This window comes from Anolis carolinensis, chromosome 5 (genome assembly GCF_035594765.1).
Source record: "Anolis carolinensis isolate JA03-04 chromosome 5, rAnoCar3.1.pri, whole genome shotgun sequence".
Taxonomy (NCBI): Eukaryota; Metazoa; Chordata; class Lepidosauria; order Squamata; family Dactyloidae; genus Anolis; species Anolis carolinensis.
In genome coordinates, this window is record NC_085845.1 from 100,716,295 (window position 1) to 100,738,214 (window position 21,920).

The 21,920-nt window shown below is 39.3% G+C and overlaps 1 protein-coding gene across 5 annotated transcripts in view; it reads left to right on the forward strand.

Moving 5' to 3' along the window:
- Positions 1-21,920, forward strand: part of LOC100565436 (fatty acyl-CoA reductase 1) — a 57,048-nt gene that overhangs the window by 19,448 nt on the left and 15,680 nt on the right. For 4 of the 5 annotated variants that reach the window (XM_008111350.3, XM_008111352.3, XM_062981991.1 and 1 more), the window contains exons 3-7: positions 5,183-5,358; positions 6,460-6,639; positions 16,021-16,198; positions 16,709-16,753; positions 20,634-20,752. In XM_008111350.3, the coding sequence (XP_008109557.1) occupies positions 5,183-5,358; positions 6,460-6,639; positions 16,021-16,198; positions 16,709-16,753; positions 20,634-20,752 (698 nt within the window). The remainder of the gene's footprint in view (positions 1-5,182; positions 5,359-6,459; positions 6,640-16,020; positions 16,199-16,708; positions 16,754-20,633; positions 20,753-21,920) is intronic. The other variant, XM_016993917.2, reaches the window with a different exon arrangement.

Here is a 21,920-nt window from a genome sequence, read left to right on the forward strand (position 1 = left end):
GAGTTTTAAATACCTCCTTTCAGCATGAATATTTTGAAAAGCCTTCATAGTATTTAACATGGGAATAGTGTGCATTCCTAATGCAGTACTCTACAGCTTAGCTATCCGAGTACTGGCAGCTGCTCCGGTTCAAGAAAATAGGCTTAAAAAGGGATATCACGACAATCGTATCCATTTAGAAGCAGGGAATAAATAGCTGTAAGTGTAGGATAACTCTGCCGTTGACCCCAACAGCACTGAGATTGTGTCATTAGCTCTCTGTGTGGCTGCTTGTCCTGCCTAAGAATAACCAGCTTCTTCTTTAGTAGGTGTTGAGTGTGGACGGAAGATCTCTAAATTTTGAAGACAGTACATTCTAAGAGGAAATCTGGTTCATTGCACCTATTCTTTAATGAGGAATTCTTTCTGAGTGGAGAAAATAAGTGTATGTTTTGTTTGAATATGTGTTGCAAGGAGGGTAACATTTGTGTGGGCTGTCTTAGAAATAAATCCTAAATTAAGAAATTGGGAAAAGGCCAATGTATGAGGATAATCATAGAATCATAGAATCATAGAATAGTAGAGTTGGAAGAGACCTCATGGGCCATCCAGTCCAACCCCTTGCCAAGAAGCAGGAAATCGCATTCAAGGCACCCCCGACAGATGGCCATCCAGCCTCTGCTTAAAAGCCTCCAAAGAAGGAGCCTCCACCACAGTCCGGGGGAGAGAGTTCCACTGCATGTCAAGCAATATAGATGTACAATAATGACTTTCATGTCAAGCAATATAGATGTACAATATGTGTTCCTTATCCACAAATTCGATGTCCACTATTTTTCTTATGCTCCAAAAATATTTCCTCCCAGAAATGTTTGTGGGCTTTTCTATATCCTCCGAGGCAAATCTATTGCATCATTCTGACCGAAGTATAGTCAAAATATAGGGTTTGTTATTCATGCATTCAGGTACCCATGCATAGTCTTGGAACATATCCTCTGTGGATATTGGGGTTTTATTGTTTTAAATAATGTATGGTATAAAGAAAGTTAATAGACAGCTTTTTATATTGCTTTCAATGTTAGGGATTGGAATTTCCTAATAAAATAGATTGGCAATAAATTTAGTACAGAAACTAAATTACATGAATTTATTTATTTATTTATTTATTTACAGTACAGTGTTCTCTCACTTTATCGCGGGGGTTACGTTCCAGGACCACCCGCAATAAGTGAAAATCCGCAAAGTAGGGACGCTATATTTATTTTAATATTTATACATTATTTTAGTAGTTATGCACTATTTTAAGTCTTTATCAACAAATAGTGTGTTGATAAATTGCTTCCTTCTCCTTCTGTTGCCACTTGGGCTCCTTTTCTCTCCCTTTGGCTTCTCCTTCCTCCCTTCTTTAGGCTGTAAACTGTAATGTTTTATGATTTATAATATTCTTTTAGAGTTTATTGAAAAACCGCAAAACAGCGAATCCTCAAAAAGTGAAGCGTGAAGTAGTGAGGGAACACTGAATTTATATTCCGCCCTTCTCACCCCAAAGGGGACTCAGGGTGGATCACAGTGAATATATACTTGGCAAACATTCAATGCCATTAGACACACAACATATATAGACAACACATATAGACCGACACAGAGGCAATTTAACATTCCAGCTTCTGTCATAACTATTTTAGGAAATGTGTTTCCACATGGATCATAGGGTCAGTTTTGCAACTCACTTTAAGGATAAAATTGCTTCTCTTCATAATGGCCCTTATTATATTTTTTTATAATACAGTCCTGTAGATCCTATTGAGGTTTTGGAAGGTATCTCAAGTAAAAATCACCGACTTCTTTAAAAAAATATTTTAAAAATTCCTTCTTAAAATGCCCCACATGCCTCCATGCTATATGGGAGACAATCTGCCATAGAAAAATTGTCTCCTTCAAAGCCATGAAGCAATATTTGAGGCAGGGTGTGTGTGTAATTTTGCTGTTCCTATCCCACCACAGAAGTTTCCTGGAACCCAAAATGGCCTGGTGGGAGTGACGCAAGTGTGCATGGAGGACATTTTTTAAACATCAAAGGGAGTTTCTAGAGGGCTCTCGGAGTCTCAGAAAAAATCTTCTTGGCCAAACAGCACTTTCCCTATTCTAATCTTCATGAAGGCATTGAGTATGATGATGAAGAGTATCTAGTGAGCTAGCAGCAGTATACTATTAATAATCAGCTCTATGTTATCATTACATATGAATAGGGTTCTAAATTATACTTCACAGTAAAACCTTTGAACATCTTTTTGTTCACTGTATTTTGGATTCTGTCAATGCCATTAGACACACAACATATATCGACAACACAATAACTTTTGTGCTACAAAATCATGTGCATTATTTTGCCTTTTATATTATTTCCTATAGCAGCGATTCCCAAACCTTTTTGGGCATGGAATCCTTCACAATATATTATTTATCATGGAACTGTAACTCTATCCCTGTGTTTTATTGAGCGTTGTGAAACCACAAAAGTTTTTCTTTCTTTCATCTACTATTGCCAAAGTGTTCTGTATGACAGTAGATTTGGAAATAAAGAGAAACGTGAATACCACAAACGTGAGATTCCCTGAACTGAACTGAATGAAGAGCAGTAATATGTTAGTATTTATAAGTGGAAGAGCCTTCTGGGTGTTACTAGAAAAGCCAAGAGTGCTCTCGAGTGTGTGCGAGGAATGTTCTTGCAATTTCCCTGGAGAAATAGGTCTGAGGTGCTGCTTTTGATCAAACAATTTCCATTGACAAATAGATGTCTGGAGATAACCCATGTTCCTCCTTCCTTGACATCTAGTAGTTGGCATAATGTGGTTTTATCTTAAAATCCATTTCAAACTTGATATTTAAGATCTTTCGCTGAATCTCTGTGACACTTTTGAAGAATTCTAGGGTTCTATGGGAAACAATTTGGGAACTACTGTCCTATAGTATTGAAACACGTATTACAGAGCATATTTCAAAATTTAGGAATAAAACTTTGGATGTGCCATTCGTTTTTCATTAGCTGTTTTTATGATTTAAATTCCTAGTTGTTGACAAAAGCCATTATTGTATTAATTTATGATATTTATTTATATTCAGCTTTTATCTCTTTGAGACACAAAGCAGCTCACAATATTTTAAAAAGATGCAATTTAAAATTTTCAACATATAAATATTAAAATAGAATTAAACATACAAGTCAGTTAAATGATTTAAAAAACTTAAAAACAAAATACTATAGCACCACCTGGCTCACTCTTTAAAACTTTCTTCTTAAAAAACCTGCCTGAACAAAAAGATTTTAGCTTGCTGCCAGGAAGACCACAAGAAGGGGGGCACTTTTTTTTCCTGGGAGGGGTTCCAAAGGCTAAGGGAATCCACCGAGAAAGCCTTCTTGCATCCCCATCAAGGGGATGATCTCAGATGCGTCCCCATCTAACATAATAATAATAATAATAATAATAATAATAATAATAATAATAATAATAATAATACTTTATTTATAACCTGCCCTCTCTCCTCGAAGGGGCTCAAGGTGATTTACAAGAATAACAAAAATGTCAAACATTCAATCCCCAAAAACAGATAATAGATAAACACAGACAAGGCAAAACATTACATAAAATAAACTCAATATAACTTATAAACAGCGGAAACCAAGGGTTAAACTAAATAAACATAATAAGTGCAAGGAGTCATACCAATTAAAACACAATACATTAAAAGCATAATATAATATATCACACTAGCTGTGCCCGGCCATGCGCTGCTGTGGCAAAGTGTGGTGGTATTGGTTAAAAATGGTTGTGTAATTTTTATTTGACGTTATTTGCATTTTTAAAATTAATTTTATTGTAAGTTATATTTTTATTTATTATATTTTATTATTTTCTTGTATTATTTTTAGTTATTTTTTGTTATAGTATTTTATTGTATTAATTTTTAGTGTTTTTTATTATTTTTTATTGGGTTGCTAGGAGACCAAGTTGGAGGAGCTTAGCCTTCTAACTGGCAGCAATGGGATAAAAGCAATTATTCCTCTCTCTCAAATTAGGACTTTATTTTTCTTTTCTTTTTGTTGTATCAACCTAGAGGCGTGGATGATGGGTTGTGTTGTCAAATTTCGAGGTTGGGGGGCCTGTAGTTTTGTTGTTTTGTGGGTCGCCGTGATGCCATCACTCTTTTATATATATAGATCAGCAGGCTAAGATGAGTATCAGATGTCAAGGCGAGGATGTGTGTCAGGTAAGCTAAGGGCTTCTCCCGGTGATAACAGAGCCAGGAGAGGTTCATATAGAGATACAATCTGCCAAATAGTTTGGATCTGAGCCATATTGACACAAGCACAGTACTCAGATTATGACAAACTGAATGTAGAAATCTTGAGGATTATGACTCTATTGTTCCATGTCTTTCTATTTTTATTACTAATTTTATTCAAAGAAACAACCCTACAATCAAAGAATAAAAGACATATACAGAAAGGCAAATTTTTACCTTACAAAAATATAACCTTTTTCTTAATATAAAACACAAATCTAACGAAAATCTAACACAACTCGATCTAAAATGAGCATTCTAACTACTACCACCCCACCCTACTAAATACCTCCTACATGTAGAACAATTAAAACTAACCTATAAGTCTCACTCTCCTTGCCTGTTTTCATTTCTCAGTCCTCAATTTACTGTTCCATTAGAAAATCTCTATATAACCACATTTCTGCTTTTAATAGCATTTTTTTCAGTAGTAGAATTTTATCCCCATCTTTGGTGTTAAAGGTGATAAATATATCTCAGTCTTTCTTGAAATTATCTTATTTCATGTCATGCTGGATTGCACAGAATTAGAAGTGATAAGACCACAGCTACATTGCATTCTTTTTCCTCATTTGCATTCATTTCTAGGGAATTTTCAATCCAAATACATACATATATATCTAGGTGTATGTTTTGTAGCATTTATACAACTTCTACTCTGAAGGGGTGGTTCTGGGATACAACTCCCAACATTCCACATCATTGGCTATGTTGCATAAGTTTTTTTTTTGGGGGGGGGGTTGTGTGTGTGTGTGTCAGGAGCAACTTGAGTCACTTCTGGATAAGTTGATTAAGGCTGGTGGAATTACAGTTCAACAATATCAGGAGGATCTCATTTTGATTGCATTTTGTGTTCCAGTTATTTGACAGAGTCCGTGAAGAGTGCCCCAATTTCCATGAGAAGATTAAACCAATAAGTGCTGAACTCACCCACCCAAACTTGGCCATCAATCCAGAGGATACAGCAGAGCTCCTGTCTGAAGTCAACATTGTTTTCCATTGTGCTGCAACTGTTCGCTTTGATGAACCACTGAAGTATGTTCGTCTTACCTTGCCTTTATTACAACACATATTAATCTGGAAGTTTAGACTATATTGCTGGGTAGAATTTCTCTTTGAAAAGAAATGTGTGGGAGAATACTCTGTATTGTTTCCATGACAATATATCAGGTCATGGTGTTTGACACAAAATTGACAGTAGAGATTAGAAGGGTTTGGCAAGTTCAAGAGGTAATACTTTTCTGGTCCTGGGACCCTTCAACAAACAGTTATATATATATTAAAATATGCCATTTAAAAAAAATCAGAAGTGGACTTCTGGTAACTTCTCTCTATGTATAGAGTTTGGAGTGAGATCTGGAAATCACTGGAGGAATCCTTTATATGCAGTCTACAAGGTCTGATAGAAGATTGGCATATATATTCGGTGTTGCACTGTGTTAAATCTTTTATATATTGTATTTTACTATGTTATTTAACTATTTTAACTGTTTTATTCTTATTTTATTGTATTATGATGTGCTGGTAGTGATCCTGCCAATTGTGTAAGCTGCCCTGAGTTCCCTCGGGGAGAAGGGCGGGGTAGAAATATCGGAAATAATAAATAATAATAATAATTTTTGTGGCTATTACACCCTCCGGACTCCCAAGCAAGACCTTCTGGATAACAGCAACAAAAACAACAAAACAGCTAAACTCTTCTTTGGAATCATATAGAAGTAGCAATTTACCTTTTCAGTAGCTTCTAGGACCTTTCTGCATTTATCAAAAAGATGCTATTTTTAAAATAAACTCAAAAGTGAACTTTTGATAACTTCTCTCCTACATGGTTCCAAAGAAGAGTTTAGCTTTTTTGTTGTTGTTGTTACCCAAAGGTTTGTCTTGAGAGTCTGGAGGGTGTAATAACCACAAAAAGGCTTGAAAGAATTCCAGTGATTTCTAGATCTCACTCCAGATTGGGAAATGTCTATTTTGTTCTTTTTCAGGGCTACAGAAAGAGTGGGGATAGTTATTCAGGCTTCTTTTCTCTCTTAGTCCTTTAAATGCTTATCAATCCTTTATGGAACCAACAATATTGCTTGTAGCAGTTCATGCCAACCAGAGCTCTTCATAACTTTTCTATGATTTCTCAACCAGGCATGCCCTTTTGCTAAATGTCAGGGGCACACAACAACTCCTGGCGCTGGCTCGCCAGATGAAGAACCTTGAGACTTTCATCCACGTTTCAACTGCCTATGCAAACTGTAATCAGAGATACATTGACGAAATCATCTATCCTCCTCCCATGGAGCCCAAGAAACTTTTAGATCTTGTGGAGTAAGTCTAACCATTATCTTGAATAAATTATCTTCAACTTGGTATGTAGAGCACTTAGTATATCCTGCGTATCAAGTTGAAGATAATTTGTGGTAGTGCGTTCTCACAGCTGCAATATATGCAAATTATAGAATCACATAGAATCATACTAATCTTTCTGATCTTATCATTTCCCTCCCACCTGGTAGAAGATTGAGACATTAATAGATTTGTCAGTGAATGAACTCTTTAACTGTAATTTTTCTTTAAAATGTCTGTTTGTTTCTTCTCCATGATCTCTGTGAATCGCAGAAATGATTGTATCGTACACCTATACAGAGCACCTTCAGAACCTTCTAGAGTCCTAAAGATACATTTTGGTGGTAATCCCGCCCACTCTTCCTTTGCTTCCAAAACCTTAGTTCTTTTTTTTTCTGTGGCGGCAGCAGCATCTTTGTAGGAACTTCCAGCATGTGTTTTATTTCAATTTGTGTATGGTTTGGGTTTTTTTGGTTTGTTGACTTCCTTCCCTTGATCTTGGACTGTTTCACAGCTTCGTCTCATCTTTCTGATGCCCCAACTGATCATTTTTTCTTTTAATCTTTTTCTGACTCTCTTGTGCCTTAACCTTGGACTGGCTTGACCTGTGTTCATTCTCCTGCACAGGCCTTGGAACAATTATTGTATTTTGACTTTGAATATGGCATCCACTATCTTCTTTAAGAACTGTGTGGACTACACTATCAGGCAAAATCCCTGATAAGGATGGCTACAAGTGCCTCCTTTGTCTGGGCAGGGGCCCATATTGTCCAATCCTGTTTCCACTACCAGGCTTTCATGCCGCAGGCCAGAAGGAATTGGGAGGCCCATTTGGGAGCTATCCTTTGGTTTTTAGTAAGTCTGTCAAGGGTAGTATTATGACTCAGCCTCAGAGTGACTCTGATGAGGATTTTGGGATACAGGTTCAGGATGAGGGGATTCAGGTTCAGGATGAGTTTCAAGATGACTTTGATGGGAATTATGGGATTTGGGTGCAGGGTGTTCCTGCTGTGGAAGATGGGGAACAGGGAGGCTTTCCCACGGGAGGAAATGGTGTTGTTGATGCTAATGTTTCCCAGGTGCAAAAAGCAGGAAGGAAGAGCAGCTCCCAGCCTGATAACACTAACGAGCAGTTTGGCCTTGACGATACAGCATCTCTGGACCGGGCCAGCCGTTTGGAATTTAGGGGGGATCGCAGAAGTCTTAGAATAGCAAATAAAAGAGAGGTCAAAGGGAAAAGGAATGCCTTCATGTTATGCTATTAAAACAGTCTGCTGAGAGAGGAATCTTTGTCAAAGCAACGTCTTGTTTGAGTTAGAAGCAGCTCTTGCTTTCTTGGATTATCCTGTAATCAAGTTTATGGGACTATGTCATGTATTAATGGAACCTTGTTTTATGCCTAAGGTTTTCTTGGATTAATCTGTATAGCCTTGGTTTTGCAACAATCTTTTGGATCTTTACTCTTGCTTTTTAAGACCATTTTATTTCCTATTTCCTAATATACTACAAAAGATCTCAACCTGTGTGCAGCCTGGTGTGTTCAGCAAAGTGAAGCTATCCTGAGGTGCGACAGGTAGAGCCAATTTGGCGAAGTCTTTGATGAATTGCCTATAGAAATTGGCAAATCCCAGGAACCCCTGTAATTGTCTGTGGGTTTTGGGGGGTTCCCATGCTAAGACATCCTGCACCGAATCCATCACTAGGCCCTTTGTAGAGCTCCGAAACCCCAAATAGTCCAATTCGGTTCTGTGGAACTCACATTTTGATAGTTTAGCATAAAGCTGATTCTCCCTTAGGATCTGCAGGACCTTTTGGGTCAATTTAACATGCTCGTCTAGTGTTTTATTAAATATGAGGATATCATCCAAGTATATAATCACCCCTTTATAAAATAGATCATGAAAAATTTCATTTATGAATTGCATGAATAGTCGGGGGGCTCCGGACAAACCAAAAGGCATGGTTTTATAGTAAAATTGTCCGAAGCAACAATTAAAAGCAGGTTTCCAACAGTCTTCATCTCGGATTCGAACCCTATAAAAGGCCTCTCGCAAATCTAGTTTGGTAAAGATGCATGCTTCTTCCAATTGTGCTAACATCTCGGACATTAGCGGGAGCGGATATTGATTTGTGGTGCACATCGTGTTAAGTCCTCAGTAATCCACTACCAATCTCAGTGATCCGTCCTGTTTTGGCCGGAAGAAGACTGGAGCTGCCAGTTAAGACTGGGACGGCTCAATGAACCCCCTCTCTAGATTTTTGACAATGAATTCTCTGAGTGCCTTTTTCTCAGGTTCTGACATTGTGTACAGCTTTGGTTTGGGTATGTTCTCCATTGGCACATCTTGTGATGTGGCAGCCAGCACTCCTTCTGGCTTTAATTCTCTCACTGTCCTCGGGGAGCTTTCAGAGTTACAAGTCCCATCTCAGAATGTGAAAGTTTCCCTTTTCCAATCGATTTGGGGGTTTTGCCACCTCAACCAAGGGACACCCAATATGACAGGCTGGTGCGCCATCATTGAGATCACAAACTGCAAGGTCTCTGGATGGGTGCCCATGATTATTTTTAAAAACCCTGTTTTTTCTGTTACTGGGGCCCCGTACGCTGGGGTCCCATCTAATTGTGAGAAAACTACCAATGTCCTTAATGGATTGGGTTTTACTCCCAACAGTTCGGCTAATTCAGGGGTAATTAGGTTCCGGGTGCACTCACAATCTAGCATAGCATCAGTCTCTATATGGGCCATTGTTTCAGGGTTCAACAGCCTTACCCCTAATTCTCACAATGTCACAGTTGATCTTTTTCAACTCACCATCGTCTCCCTTCACTGGCTTGATCTGTTCGCAGGCATCTAGAACAGATCTGGATCATTTCCCAATAATTCCAGGATTCCTTCCTCTCCCTCTAGCTCTTCCTCTGGGAGCTGTTCGGGAGGTAAAGCTGTTTCAGTTGCCAGAGCAGCTTTCCCCCTAGCCATTTTGGATGGAGGGAGGGGCAAATTTTGGCTGCGAGGTTTCGTTCCTCTCGCTCCTGTGCCAGCTCCTTTTGAACACTCAGCCGCTCGATGCCCCTTGTGGACACAGGAAAAACAGGCACCTCATCTCCCTCTCCTCTCCTGGCTCATTGATCTCCCGCAGGGGGAGGAGCGCCGTGTCGCTGTTGCTGGGGGGTTTGAATCTGCTGCTTTCCCTAGACCGATGTGGCATTTGCTGTTTATCCACTCCACTCTGCCCACCAGAATAACCCAACTTTCCAAGTCTCCAGGGTTACCTCGGTGCAGAGCCCACTCAAGCACATCTGAACGCAGGCCTGCTCTGAAATATTCCAATTTGGTGGTTTCCAACTAGTCTCTAATCCTTCCAGCCACTGCTTTGAACTCCAGGTCACATTCCAACACAGTCTTGCTTCCCTGGTATATTCTTTTCAGCTGACCCTTTGTCCTCTCCTCCGCCAGAGGGTCCTCAAATCTCTCTCAGAGGGCTCTCAGCAAATCGTCTAGGCACCTCAGCTCGGAGGCACCGGTATCATACATCTGCATTAGCATTAGCTGCTTCCTTCAGTTTTGCTCCCACAGTGTGGATTTTTGCACTTTCTGAAAGAAAATGGTCCCTATAGTCTTCCATGTAGTGTCTAACATTAGTGATGAAATAAGTCAACTGCTTTGGATCCCCATTGAACTTCATGTGAAATTCTCCCTTACCGGGTGCCATCTGGCTCCTCCCCAACAGGCTTGTCAGGAATGCCGATGTCCCTTGCCGCTGTAGGTGGTCCTCAACATTCATGAACCCCACCTGACCAGATGGACGGAATGTGGTACCTCTCATGGATTGGGTTCTCCTTTGATCTCTCTGTTCAGCTGCTGCCATCCAGGACACAGTCAACTCTTGCCGCATCAAATCCATTTGATGAGAAAACGTCTCCAACATCCTCTCCATCGCATCCATCCTCCTCTCTAGTCTCCTGGCTTCCGGGGACTCATCTCCGGCTTGCTCTGGGTCATCTCCCATTTGGATCTTCCATCTCACCATCACTCCCCTGCCAGTGGGTAACTGGGTGGAAGTCAGTGGTCTCCATGACGGGTCCTATGGTTCCACTCCGACCTCACTCATCACGGGCAAGGGGTTCCCCTCGTCCCCCAAATCTCTGGCACCCCGTGGGTTTGCATGGGCCTCTTCCGAGGGTAAAGGCTCTAACGGGTCATCACCTCTGATGGAGTTCATGCTCTCACCAGCAAAGATGTTCTTTACGGGATGAGCAGATCAGGGAGTAGTAGCTTAATGTCAGTCCTTGGAAGGTGTAGGACACAAAGTAGGCTCACACAGATATTCTGTGGATACACTTTATTGAAATCCTTCTTGCCAAGACAAACGCAAAGCTACTACTAACTGAAACCCGCTCAAGCCCCAACATATTAACATATCAAACTGCTTCTTCCCTCCGGCCCCCCTTCCACGTTCACACCTCTCTCCCAAAATTCCTTTCCCAGGCTCGAAGATCAGAACGAGTCACAAATCAATCCTCCCAGCCATATGGCTCTTATCAGTTAAATCATTCCCCATCCCAATTAGCTCTGGCAGGATGGGAACAGTTCACCTTTGTTGTGAATGCTGGGCTGATCACATCCTGACATGCACAGCCCTTTGTCAGAGATTTTATGCTCTTAAAAAGTTCATTTTAATGTTATTTATTTATTTAGTTATTTAAATTATTTTATTAATTATTTGACACCAACAATCTAATATACAATCAGAAAATATACATTCAAAAATAATGAAATGTGTCTAGATCTGTATTCAAATGGCAACTTGTGCAAAATAGGTAAGTATAACATACTCTACCATTCACTCGAGTTCCAATAGAGTTCCAAAGAGTTCCAATAGATTCTTCATCATGACCTTTTCTCAGAAGGAAGTTAAACAGTGTAATGAAAATTTAGATTTTATAACAGTCAAACTTGAAACCCCCATGTTGAAATAGTCTTTCCTTCTAAAAACCTGTTGAAGGGCTCCTAGTCTTTATTAAACTCCGAAGGGTCTTTTGACTGGAGATATCCCATCAGAATGTCCATCTCAGCCACCTCTGCCACTTTCACAATCCATTCATCCATTTCCAGGCTCATACGTAAACTATTCTCGCAGCAGTTGTCATCAAGGTGAAGAGTTTATCGTATGACTTCAGCAGTGATCTGTCTGTTATTCCTAGTAGGAGTATTTCTGGGTGCCTAGGTATTTTTAGCTTTAATATTTTTTCAGAAGTTTTATGGATCTCAATCCAAAAGTTTTTTGCCTTCTTGCAAGACCACCACATATGGAAAAATGATCCTGTTGCTTGTTTACATTTCCAACTAGTGTTTTTTAATTGTGGCTGCATTTTGGCTAATTTAACAGGTGTCATATAGGATTGATAAACATTTTGTAGAAATTTTCCAGAAGAGAATAGCTTCTGAAAATTTTTATTTTTACTTTCCAGAGGTATTCCCATTTGTCTAAGCTGATCGATTGGCCAATGTTTTTAGCCCATTTTACCATACATTTCTTGATATATTTATCTTCCTTGTGCAATTTAAAAGAAGATTGTAAAGCTTAGATAGTTGTTTAATTCTTGATTGAAGTATCTTGTCAAGATCTGTCTTTTCTTCTTCAATCCCTGTCTGCACATCTTTTTGATATTGTTGGTGTATTTGTGCATATTCAAACGAGTTCATGTTATAGCCTTTCTGGTTTATTTCTATCATTGTTTTCAGTTGGATGGTACCTTGTATTTTCTTGACTATTTCTGCATATGTTGGCCATCTTTTACTACCCTTGGAATTTCCACTTTGTTTGAAAGCTTCCTGGATCGAGGTCTATTGTGGTATTTTTGTGTAAACAACGCATTGGTGAGCACCCTTTGGGTTCATTCATTTAACCAATTACAGATCCACCTAACTGTAGTTTTGCCTAGCCCACATTTTACTAGCTTGTTTGCCAGAAGGTCATGGGGGACCTTGTCGAAGGCCTTACTGAAATCCAGATAGGCTACATCCATGGCATTCCTCGCATCTATCCAGCTCGTAATTCTATAAAAAAAAAATAGATCAGATTAGTCTGGCATAATTTGTTTTTGTTAAATCCATGTTGACTATTAGCAATGACCGCATTTGTTTCTAAGTTTTTGCAGACCACTTCCTTAATAATCTTTTCCAGAATCTTGCCTGGTATCGACATGAGGCTAACCGGATGGTAATTGGTTGGGTTGTCCTTTTTTCCCTTCTTGAAGATAGGGACCACACTTGCCCTCCTCCAATCTGCTGGGACTTCTCCCGTTCTCCAAAAACTCTCAAAAATGATTGGTAGTGGTTCCAAAATAACTTCCGCTAGTTCCTTCAGTACTCTTGGGTATAGTTGATCCGGCCCTGGAGACTTGAATTCATTTAGAGCACTGTTCCTGGACAATTTGTTTCCCTATTTGGGGTTGGATTTCCACTAATCCTTCATCCACTCCATGTTGCTGAGGTTGAGGCTGGCTTTCTTTTTGTGAGAAGACTGACGCAAAGAAGGCATTAAATAGTTCTGCCTTTTCCCTATCCCCTGTCAGAATTTCCCCATCTTCTCCTCACAGAGGCCCTATCGCCTCCTTGTTCTTCCTTTTCCTACCAATGTAAGCAAAGAAGCCTTTTTTATTGTTTTTAATGTCTCTGGCAAGCCTGAGCTCATTTTGCGCTTTAGCCTTGCAAACCTTTTTCCTACAGGAGTTGGCTATTTGTTTGAATTCTTCTTTGGTGATTTCTCCCTTTTTCCACTTCTTGTGCATGTCTTTTTTGAGTCTTAGACCAGTTAGAAGTTCTTTGGACATCCATTCTGGCTTCTTTGCACTTGTCTTATTTTTTTCTTTGTTGGCACTGTTTGCATTTGCGCCTTGAGTATTTCACTTTTTAAAAACTCCCATCCATCCTTAACTCCCTTGTCTTTTAGTATTGGCATCCATGGAATGCAACGAGGAGAAGGGATGAAAAGACCACATGTACATTACTTTGTTTTAGCTTTGTTCCAAAAGCTCAAAAATCATTTGTGATCTTTTGAAAGGTATGTCTAATCGTATCATTGGTTCCTACATGAATCAACATGAGGGAGGAGGGTGATGGGGCTTTAGGAGCCTGGTGAGCCTCTGAGTGACATGGTGTATTTTTGCCTATGGGAGGCAGCATGTTTTTTGAGTCAACCCATCCTTTCTGGAAATGATGGCTTCCATTTCTCTAAGGAGGGAGTCGCCTACTACCAAGACCTGTTTCCTTTGAGGATTCACAGGGTCTCTTTTGTGCAAGATAGTGTGTAGGTCCCCTGAAAAGTGTTCCTGTTGAAATAGATTGTGTAGGTGTAATCTGTCAAAGACCTTTTCAGCACCCAATAATAAAAGTGCACCCTTTTTAACTTTTGCATTTAGAACGTGTTCAATTATATTTAAATTATCCTTGTGTTATATTTAATTTGCCTTCCAGGTAGAAAGTCTGCTTGATCAGATTTGATCCAATTGCTTAGTGTTGATTTCCATCTATTTGCCAATATTGATGTAAATATTTTATAGTCCATATTTAGCAATGAGATAGGTCTGTAATTTTGAACCAGTTTTTCATCTTGATTTTCTTTGGGGATTAGAATAATGCTGGCCTCCTTCCATGTCTCTAGTATTTGATTTGTTTCCAGTAAAGAGTTCATTATTTTTTGTAGTATTGGTGTTATTTCATCTTTCATCATGTTGTAGTATGTCGCTGTATAGCCATCTGGGCCTTGGGGATTTATCTGTCTTTAAATTCTGAATTGCTCCATCAATTTCCTGTACTCTTATTGATCCATTCAAACATTCCTGCTCTTCTTCAGGGAGGGTTGAAAGCTTTTGAGTTTTTATGTATTCTACTACTGCTTTTGTTGAGCCTTCTTCATTTTTGTATATATCCTCATAGAAGTCTCTTAGATGTTGTTTTATCTTTTGTTCTTCTTTAATTTCTTTATCTTCATGTTTCAATGAAATTATATATTTATTTTGATCTTGCATTTTTAATTTATTTGATAGCCATCTGCCTGGTTTATTTGCATGTTGAAAAAATTCTGTTTACTAAATTTCAATATTTTGTCCATTTGTTCCACCCAAATCATCGATGCTTGGATTCTTAATAGTTTTAGTTCTTCGGCTATTTTTTTCATCTTTTGGTTGTTTATTATATTCAAGCTCCTTTAATTTCCAATTGAATCTTGTGCAATTTGGTTTGTTTCTTTTTCTTTTCTATTATGTTGAGTTGTATTAATTTACCCCTCATGTAGGATTTTGCTGTGTCCCAAATTGTATATGGTGACATACCTGGAGTTGTATTTAACTGTAAAAATTCTAGAAGATCTTTTTTACATTTCTTTAGGATTTCTTCTTTCTTAAGTAAATTGTCATTGAACCTCCATGTCCAATTGTCTGGCTTATCATTTTAGTTGCATCGAGATGGGGGCATGGTCTGACACCAACCTTGGATGAATTAACATTCATCCAAGGTTAATGTTATTTATTGATAGTTTCAAATGTAGTTCAAAACACAAAAAGAAAATTAAATATCTTTCTTAAAATTTCTCTATAGAAGCTTTCTGTTGGTTTTTTATATTTTATTTTTGTTTTAATTTTTACACATTGTTACTATCACTTTTATTGGATGAACCCTGTGTCTCACAGAGATGAAGGGCCAAATTAAGAAGGGACAACCTTACTGAGTAGATTAATTGGTCAAGGATGATGGGAAAATCCTCCCAGTCAGGTCTCCTGATTTGCAAATTTTAAAATCCAATTATGTGCATTCTGACAGACTACAGTTTCTATAATCATCAGATGCAAATGGGGTGTGTTGGTTTAACACTTGAAAGTCACTCAAAAATGTGTGTGGAAATTAATGCTTGATCAAATGATATGATGTGAATAAATTGCCAAGAGAAATAATTTTGCGACCTCCTTGCAAGAGGCTCCAGAAAATTAAAGCAGCAAGGAGATAGTCCTATGTGCTTAAGTGGAAAAATGTTCCAGTTGTAAAAATCTCTGGAAATGAATATGTATGTATTTATATTGAATGAATGCTCTAAATCCAAATTGTTAATTTTAAATAGAGTAGAACTATTAAATCACTTGGATTTACAAAAGTGTTGTAGTATAAACTTGCAACCCTCTGTTCATATAAACAAGTTATCTTTCCTGCAGCACCTAAAGGGATGCAGACATTAGCACAGTGACTTTTTTAAAAAGCCAATTTTGGTTTGCAGGGCATACTGCTGAAACTCTGTCCATTTTATTTTAGTTGCAGTTTTGCTAGTCTGTTTTCTCCTGTTGACATCCATGCATTATTCTCCCATTAGGTGGATGGATGAGTTCCTCATTGAAGAAATCACACCCAAGTTGATTGGAGACTGGCCCAATACCTACACATTCACTAAAGCCTTGGCAGAATATCTGCTTCAGCAAGAGAAAGGGAACATTAATGTTGCCATTGTCCGGCCATCCATTGTGGGAGCCAGCTGGCATGAGCCTTTTCCCGTAAGCATAATTGCTCTTCATTTCTGCTAAGGATACTGAAAATGCAGCTGTTGCTCTGTTCCCAAACATTTCTGTTTCTTACAGAAACCTTTGCACGAAATAGCTTGTAACAGTACAGTTCTTGGACTAGACAATGCAATTATGAGTAGACAATGCAACTTTTGGGTAGTGACAATAATAATAAAAAATTAGAGAACTCAGCTGAAACAAACATGAAAAATTTCAGTAGAGGGAATTGCAAGGTACATAGGCAGAAGAAATGAAATGCAGATGTATAGGACAGGTGACACCTGACTTGACAACTGTACATGTGAAAGGGATCTAAGTTAGTAGATCAAAAGCTGAGCAGCAGAAATGGGTTACTTCTAAACCAATTTAATAACAGAAATGAATTACTAAAAAAAAACCCACCCCTTTTCCATGCTGTGAAATGAAGAAAATGTCCCTCATGGAATGTCTTCTCCCTGCTTCCGAAAATCCATGTATTTTCCCCTTTGTGTTCTTTTCCAGGGTTGGATTGACAATTTCAACGGAACAAGTGGCATCTTTATTGCGGTATGTACAGTTACGCTTAGGAATGTCTAGTGCCTTGAAACTCAAGAGTCAGCAAGAGAAGGCTGGAGCCCAGAAGAGCAAAAGGCCTATGCTTGACAGATGAGAAGGGGGAGCCTGGGGAAATGGGGGTAGAGCCTCATGGTGTCTGTTGGAAGAAGAATAGTGCTGCTGTGGTGGCCCTACTTCATTGTTCTACCTACAGTTAGAGGTTGATTGGTCAAATAATCATTTTGGAGAGGGTTCTGTAAATTTAAAAAGGCTTTCAGATAATTATATTGAGCACTGTGCACTTTGCTTTTGCTCTTTGTAAAAGCTTTGTTGTTGTTTATTTGTTCAGTTGTTTCCGACACTTTGTAACCTCATGGACCAGCCCACACCAGAGCTCCCTGTCAGACATAACCACCCTCAGCTCCTTCAAGGTCAAGCCAGTCATTTCAAGGATACCATCCATCCATCTATCTTGCCCTTGGTCAGCCCCTCTTCCTTTTTCCTTCCATTTTCCCCAGCATCACTGCCTTCTCCAAGCTTTCCTGTCTTCTCATTATGTTGCCAAAGTACTTCATCTTTGCCTCTAATATCCTTCCCTCTAATGAGCAGCTGGGCATTATTTCCTGGAGGATGGACTGGTTGGATCTTCTTGCGGTCCAAGGCACTCTCAGAATTTTCCTCCAAACCACAGTTCAAAAGCATCTATCTTCCTTCACTCAGCCTTCCTTATGGTTGGAAAACCTAAACAAGGATATTTGAATAGAGATGATTGAGACTTCCAAAGCTTACTTCTGATTAACTCAGATATACTTCAAGACCCTCATAAAGAATGTGACTAATTTTTCAGAGGTAGTCAAAGATTTTTTTTAAAGTGCCCTCCATATATGATTTTCAAATCTAGCTGGAGACCCAAAATGCACTCCTCTTTTCCCTTGCATCCTAAAAAGGATAGCATCCTTTTAAACCAGGCTTATCCTACCTGTGACCCATGACCCGCATGTGGCCTAGGACGGCTATAAACATGGTCCAACACAAAATTGTAAAATTTACTTAAAATATTTGGGGGGGGGCGTGTAACTCATTAGTGTAGTTTTGAGGTGCAAACTTTATACATGACAATTCAATGGAATGAAATATTCAGAGTATGTTATGTCCACAGATATTGAAATATTACTCGCATTCTAGTTGCCAGAAAAACTGAAAAGATGTTCAAAATTGACTAACAAAACAAAGAGCAAGAGGACTCTGTTGCAATGTTGCTCATCAGCTACAGTTAGTATTTGTGTGGCCTATAGCAATTCTTCTTCTAATATGGCCCAGGGAAATCAAAAGATTGGACACCCCTATTTTAAACTATAGCAGGAGCAGGAATTCACTAAAGCCATGGTTCCCAACCGTTTTTTGACCAGGGACTACTTGACCAGGGACTATTTGAACAGAGACCACTTTGACCAGGGACCATTTTCCAACATTAGTACCAATAGGGGCAGGGCTGGCCATCTCTGTGGAAAGGACCAGAAATAAAATAAAATAAAATAAAGAGGAAGGAGGTTCACGGACCTGATTTTCATTCTCATGGCCCACTGCTGGGCTGCGGCCCACAGGTTGAGAACCAATGAACTAAATGATGCTTTCATGCAAATCACTTGTAGTATGGGTCCTTTAGGTCTATTTTGAGTTGGTTGATCAAGTATTATCATGTACAGTATACAGTATTTTTTCCATTGTGAGTCACCCTGAGTCTCTTTGAGGAGAGGGGGCAGTATATATATAATTATTTATTATCTTGCTTGATTTGTGAGAGTACTAGTAAAGGTATAAAAGGGAGTAATAATTCACACTGTTTAGTAGGAAGGATATGAGGGGAAGCTGTATATAGCTTATTTCCCATGCCCCCAAGATAAACTATTCCATGAGCGGTGGTGGTGGCTGTTATTGTTGTTGCTATTATTATTATTAATCATCCTAGAACTATAATAATAATAATAATAATAATAATAATAATAATAATAATAATAATAATAATAAAACTTTATTTATACCCCGCCACCATCTCCCCGATGGGGACTCGGGGCGGCTAACATGGGGCCATGCCCAGAGCAATACAACATAATAAGATATAAAAACAACATATCATAGCACCATTCAAAATACAATAAATAATAATAAACAGAACATCAAGAAATCAAAAAAACAATAAAGCAAGGGCAGGCCGCGTGAACACAGAGATAAAACCCGGAGTGAGAGGGACAGAGGAGTACTCCACTATGGGCAGGGACATTTGGAAGGGGTAATCTAGAGGATAGATGTTCGGAGGGGAGTAATACAGAGATCTATAACAGAAATTACTCACTGAAAGCACAGCGGAAGAGCCATGTTTTCAATTCTTTCCTAAAAGCTAACAGAGTGGGAGCTTGCCTAATTTCAGTAGGTAGTGAGTTCCACAGTCGGGGGGCCACAGCAGAAAAGGCCCTCTCCCTTGTACTTACAAGGCGGGCCTGGGATATAGGCAATGGTGATAACAGGGCCTCCCCGGATGATCGCAAAGAACGGGCAGGTTTATGGAAGGAGATACGGTCACGGAGGTAGGTGGGTCCCAAACCGTTTAGGGCTTTATAGATGATGGTCTGCACCTTGAATTGGGACCGGAAGATGAACGGCAGCCAGTGGAGCTATGAGGGATCGCCTAAGATTATTATTATTAGTATTGTATTTATTTCTAGTCTGTCTGTTTCTCTCAAAAGAGATTCAAAGCAACTAACAATGCAATGTACCATTTAAAACCTACAGCATGTAAACAGTAAAATAAAATAAAACATGGAGCTATTAAAAATAAATAGACAAAACCATCAAAACTCATTAAAATACACATAACATTACACAGCACCCCCAGACTCGGTATTAAAAAGTTCTTATTTAAAAGCCTGCCTGAATAGAAAGGCTTTAGCCTGTTGCTGGAACGGCCTTCTGGCTTCCCTAGGCAGAGAGTTCCAGTCAAGTGGCAACCACCAAGAAAACCCTCTCTCATTCTCAGCAACTGTGTTTGTGATGGTGGGGGTTTTATAGGTCACAACCACCACTTTGAATTATGTCTGGAAACACACTGGCAGCCAGTAGAACTGGTGCAATGGGGATTATGCACTCCTGTAGGGGTTCAATCTCTCCATTCCAAATTTGTTCCAGCATGCATTCATTTTGCCAATCTAAGAGGGCACAAATTCTGTGTAAAGTCACAACGAAAGAAGCAAATTGACTGTTCAAATAGTCTGAAAAATGAATTTCACCAGTTAGGCCGCATCCCCTGGATTTTGTGGTGAGGCTAGATCATATCAAATTAGGATGCAAACTTAAAAATCAGACTTGGTCACATCTGTGCTACTACCAGCCATCACCGCTGGTTCTTTTCATTTTCTGAGCAGAAAAATTATCTTACATTGTGATTCTTCCTCCTTCTTACTCTTAATTTCAGTTTAATGATTTGTAAGTAAATGCTCCTAGTCACTAGTAAAATGTATATGTTACCTACTTATGGGTTTTCTCTGCTTGGGACAGTCAAGGAAAGAATGGACCAGAGAGGAAGTCTTATTTCACCCGTTTTTGCATTTGCAATGTTTTGTGGGGGAAAAGGGTTCAGTTTTCTTCTTGTATACTTGGAAGGAGGAGAAGACTCAGAATTTTTGGATAATATCTAAGAATGCTGAAAAAAAAACCAATGTTTTTCATCGCAACATAAGTATAATTAACATTCCAGATTAATAATCAAATTTTGTTTTGGCGGGTTTAAATTTGCTTTTGATGTTTTAGAATTCATATCCTGTTTCATCCGTATTGTGACTAAGATGTGAAATTGTGCTGCAGAATGTGCTGACTGGGTTTTTTCCCCAACTCATAGGCTGGAAAGGGAATTATACGGACTGTTAAATGCAACGTGGAGGCAGTAGCAGATATTGTTCCTGTAGATGTTGCTATCAATTTAATTCTGGCTACTGGGTGGTACACTGCAGTTCACAGGTAGGACTGTACTCTTCAGTTTATTACTAGTTTGGGTACCCGGCATTGCCTGGGTTATTTTAATTGTCCAAAATGCATAAGATTGTGGGTGAACTACAGCTTACATCATGCCTGGTGAACCCTGAGAAACTCCTTCCATACTTAAAGTCTGTTATGTTGGGCAAGTTTGCTCTAGCTCCGTCATCAGTGGGGTTCAGTGTGCTCTCTGGCTGCAGGGTAAACTACAGCTCCCACCATGGTGGGTCAGTTCCCCTCAATTCCCTCAAGTAGGTTCAGTTGGTCATGGGGGTTGTGTTTGCCAAATTTGGTCCCGATCTATTGTTGGTGGGTGTCCTGGTATCTCTGGATGTAGGTGAACTACAACTCCCAAAAAGGTCAGTTCCCACTCCCCATATCCTCCAGTTGGTTCAGTTGGCCATGGGGGTTCTGTGTGCCAAGTTTGGTCTTGGTCTATTGTCGGTGGTAGTCACAGAGTCTCCAGATGTAGGTGAACTACAACTCCAGAAATGAAGTTCAGTTCCCCTCAAACCCCTCCAGTAGGTTTAGTTGATCATGGGGGTTCTGTGTGCCATGTTAGGTCCAAGTCCATTGGTGGGAATCAGAGTGCTGTTTGATTGCAGGTGAACTATAAATCCCATTACCAGCAACTTCCAAATGTGAAGGCCAATTCCCCCCAAATCCCTCCAGTATGTTCTGTTGGTCATGGGGGTTCTGTATGCCAAATGTGGTCCAGGTCTATTGTCGGTGGGGGTCACAGTACTGTGTCTTTATGCAGGGTGGACTACAACTTCCATCATGTTGAATCAGTCCCCCCAAACCCCTCCAGTATATTTAGCTGTTTAATTGCTGATCAGTTCCTCTCTGTTTGCTATGTGCCATAGGAAAGGGTAGGAAAATGAAAATAATTTGATAACAATGTTGTTAATGGCTGCAAGGTTATTAATAGCAAGAAATTAGAAAGGAGAGGTAGAAATTAAAATAGAGGAATGGTACAAGAAAATTTGGAAATTAGCAATAAATGATAAATTAACAGGTAATTTAAATGTTAAAAAAGGCCTAAGCAAGGGAAATGATCTTGAAGGTATATGGAAGAAATTTATCTAAGAAACATTAAGGAGAGAAGATAGGAACCAATCCCCACCAGAAGAAATGACGTTCTGGTGGGATC